This window comes from Hoplias malabaricus, chromosome 1 (assembly GCF_029633855.1).
Source record: "Hoplias malabaricus isolate fHopMal1 chromosome 1, fHopMal1.hap1, whole genome shotgun sequence".
Lineage (NCBI taxonomy): Eukaryota > Metazoa > Chordata > Actinopteri > Characiformes > Erythrinidae > Hoplias > Hoplias malabaricus.
This window is the reverse complement of record NC_089800.1, coordinates 73,852,030-73,856,073: the sequence shown is the minus strand read 5'-3', so window position 1 is coordinate 73,856,073 and position 4,044 is coordinate 73,852,030. Positions and strand designations below refer to the sequence as shown.

Genomic DNA, 4,044 nt, shown 5'->3' with positions numbered 1-4,044 from the left:
AGCCAATATACTGCCAGTTTATGTTACTAAATTTAATGTTTGTAGTTTTATGTATATTGGTAAATAGCATTAAATGTTTGCCTGCTAGCGTTAGTCATGAATTTGCTGTTTACACATGAATAAATGGGTAGCAGGAGTCACCAGACACCACACAATGCTGTTATACTTTGCAAACATTTTAATGATTATTTGAGCATACACATTTGAAAATATTTGTTTACTTCAAACTGCAACTTGAGTTAAATAAATGTTTATAATATACAAAGAAAATACAAGGAGAAGCATAGCTTGCTTTTTTTCTTAAATTTTTTTTTTGTTTGTTTGTTTAAATGTGCCTTGCACACAGAACCAGTGTTTATTGTCTCTACAGCTTTATTTTAAAATGACACAAATGCACTCAGGGACTCATCCTTTTTAGCAGGGTGATGAAGGATTGAAACATACACAGTAACAAAAGGTGGTGTGCATGATTGTATGCTGAAAGTTTAAGCAAAACAAAGAAAGGGATGAGGAGAAAAAGAAATATCCTAATATTTCAAATAATGCAGGCCCTAGTAAAACTTAAAATCTGGAAATAAGGCCCCCCCCTCCCAAAAAAAAAAAATCTATTCAGCTTACACAGAAGCAGGTGTGTACCCACTCCCAGGGATACTAGGAACATACACAAGATTGGTGCTATTTGGAAATCTGAAAGTGTGTGTGTGGGGGGGGGGACAATGGCAAAAACACACAAACCCTAGGCAGAAATATACAGACTCAGAGAGGGGGGGGGGTGACAAGTAAACGCAACATGAGGAAAGACTGCCCTTGGCTACCAGTGGCTTGAGCCCTTAAAAGCAGTGCAGTGCCCCCAGGGAGAGACAATGAGTCTGCGGTGAGACAGGAAGGGGCATGGCCCTAAATCTGTTTCAGTAGCTAGTGGAGCTGAAAATGAGATTCCTTTTGGATAGATGTGCGGACTCTTGAAGGGGGGGGGGGGGATTTCATTGGCGAGCACAGCTTCTGTTTTTGTTGTTTTTTTTTTTCTTCAACAAAACACAACAGGTTTCATCAGTTTAGGGAGTTGGTCAGCGGCGCAGGGAGAGCATGCTCAGTTGAGATGGAAGCCCTTTTCCATGGTGGCGGCAAGCAGACGCTCTCTCATTATCTCCTCAGAGGAATACTCTGGCAACTTCAGGTAGTGCACACACGTGTTTACTGAGGGATAGCTGGCATCGGTTGCGTCCACCTAAAAGTGAACATGGACATTAGAGGTAAGCAAACATAACTGTTAGTAATAAACCAACCAACACAGTTGTTACCCATCAACAGCACTGGGACAAAACCAAGTTCTGCCAAACTGCCATCCAGAATGGCACATCAATGCGAGCTGTGGCAAGAAGGTTTGCTGTCGTCTGTCAGTACAGTGTACAGAGCATGGAGGAGATACCAGGAGACAGGCCAGTACAACTCAGGAGGGCAACAACCTCAGGATATTGTTTTAATATGTTATAATTCCTGTTCTTGTAGTAACTAGTCTCTACTGTTCTAGTAAATCTTTACACTAGAAGGTGTAACACTATTCTGAGGGGTTTCTTCCATTCTGCTCCAAGAACCATGCTCAATGAATTTTTCAGACCCTCTAGCAACTTATTTAAAAAAAAAACAAAAAAAAAAACACTAGTGCCAAATCTAGCGACTTTCAGTACACACCTTAGCTATGTCTCATTGAAGAGAAAAAAGGAAATAAAGATCAGACTGCATACCTTGCGGACAATTGTGAGACGAGGGTGCAAGTTAGCTAGGCCACCTGGGGGCAGAGTTGAGCAGCCTGTTGTGAACTGGAGAAAGGCTTTTCTCTCATCCGAGCACATTCCACACAGGACTCGCACAAAGCGCAAGAAACCAGGACTGCAAACATGAAAAAGGGATTGAGAGTGGTAAAAATGTTCCTTGGAAATTATAATTTGAGCTTAAAAAACAAGTTATCAATATATTTTCATCTTTATAGTATAAACACTTCATACCTGTCACGAGTGTAGCCCAGTTTGGGCTCAGTGTAGTTGACAATGTCCTCAGCTGTCCAGGATGGAGACTGGTTCCCACACAGAATCATCTGGACCTCTTTATGACTAAATGAGCTCAGTTTCTCCATAGGGAACACCCTGTTAAAGCCCTCTGCACAAGATTCAGACACAAAAAAAAAAGACATCTGAATACATCAGACTTTCGTTGTTGTTGTTTTTTAAATTATATTTTAGTGCACCAAAGAACTGTGGCAAAACAATGCGATTGTAAGGTAAGCATCACCCTGATGGTGGCATAGTTTCAGGCCCTGTCCAGATTTATACAGATATTTTTGAAAATATGCCAGTCTAGAAGAACAAGCTTTTTCGACAAGCTTCAGTTCGACATTGAGTGTTCAAGAATCTCCACATTAAAAGAGCAGTTTTCGAAATCCTGCTTGACTCAAAGTGTCTAAACTTTACATACATACATCTTACCTCTGAAAGCCTCCATTTGCTTCTGGATTCCAGTGTGCATACAAAAGTCAAACATCAACTCCACATACTCCTCCGCATTGTCCATGGTAACCATCTGATAAAGACAAACATTTCATATATTGCAAATTGCCTATGAAAGTGTCGTAAATTCTGAATGCCATTAAAAAGTTACATAGGAAGATTGTTATTTAGAGAGAACATAAAAAATGTATGCGCTACACAATGCTCTCACAAATGAACCAACATATTTAGCCAGGAAATTGTCCCCAGTTTCCAAAATGTACAGGTTAGCATCAAGTCTTTACAGGCTAGCTTACACGTCTCTACACAAATAAGCACTACAATTTTAACGACCCCTATTCCAAACTTATTATCAATTTTATCAAGAAATGTTTTCGGCACTGTATTTTCAAATAAAACAGTCCGATTTTCTGCCTCAGACACAGCTGGAAATGCTCCGCATGCTTTAGAAATGGGGCTGCACCTGAGGCACAGCATGATTCTCTGGAACATTAGCAGATCTATTCAGACATGCTCACACAGACTTTGTACTAGGAGGACCAAGTCCAGGTAATGTCTAGTACAAATGTTACCCAGAAAACCTCTAGGTTACCGTGCATAAGTGGAAAGGGGCTCAAGTTTCAGATTCCGTTAACTTTTAAACAGTATCATTACCTAAACCTGGCCAAACCAGCCATTCCTTCAGCCACAGAAAGGCAGGTGGCCTTTCCTTAATATCTCCCATTCTAGTGTATGAGTGTTTACTGTGGATTTCTACACTCTAATTCACCCTGTTATTTGTAGAACATTTGATTTTTTTTAAAATACAGATTTCCTAGTATAGTGTTTATAGACAAATATTTTTAAGATATATGATTTACGTCTTCACAGTTGTTAACGCACTGCCAAGTGGAGTATAGTAGTGATGGGGTTTGTGCATGAAGGGGAAAATAGTCAGGAGCGTGTGCGGGCTTTAGATAATGGGAAATGGGGTGAAATGCATGACTGGAAATTGCTGATTTAGGTAAAAACTACAAGACAGTGCTTTACTTTCAGAGTACAGTACCATATCTGGCCTCGGATATTCCATAAATTTATTCATTGTGCTTGTTCTAAAAATCTAACTGATACTGGCTACAATTATTTTTCTTGATTTCTTTTAGTGTTTCTTAAAGCCAGAAAGTTGCCATTTGAAATGCAGGTGGCAGAGGGGAGGTGCCAACCTGAAGACTCCTGTGAAGAGCTAGTAATGCAGTGGCTGAGGTGGGTACATGTGGGCTGTGTCCAATAAGTAAACTTCGGTGTTATGTTTAGGTGGTTGCTGACCAGACCATAGAGAGCAACAGCAAACCTATTGGTTTGGGATAGGATTTAAAGATAGTGGGATGGCCCCTATGTGGTGCTCTAATGGAGTGGCATAGGATATTTTACTGTAGCAATTAAAGACGGTATAAACATTAAAATCTCATAGTAAGTGCACAATTCTAGCCATAAATATGCACTAGTTATCAATAAGCTAATGCTGTAAGAAAACACATTGTACATGGTGCTGTGAATCTTT

The 4,044-nt window shown here is 40.0% G+C and overlaps 1 protein-coding gene across 5 annotated transcripts in view; it reads right to left on the bottom strand.

Annotated features, from left to right (window-relative positions):
* Positions 1-354: 354 nt before the first annotated feature.
* hectd1 (HECT domain containing 1) overlaps positions 355-4,044 on the bottom strand; it is a 29,123-nt gene continuing 25,433 nt past the window's right edge. For all 5 annotated transcript variants that reach the window (XM_066673404.1, XM_066673408.1, XM_066673406.1 and 2 more), the window contains 4 exons: positions 2,484-2,577; positions 2,007-2,157; positions 1,746-1,890; positions 355-1,228 (listed from right to left, as the gene is read on the bottom strand). In XM_066673404.1, coding sequence (XP_066529501.1) covers positions 1,091-1,228; positions 1,746-1,890; positions 2,007-2,157; positions 2,484-2,577 — 528 coding nt within the window. In that variant the 3' untranslated portion in view covers positions 355-1,090. The remainder of the gene's footprint in view (positions 1,229-1,745; positions 1,891-2,006; positions 2,158-2,483; positions 2,578-4,044) is intronic.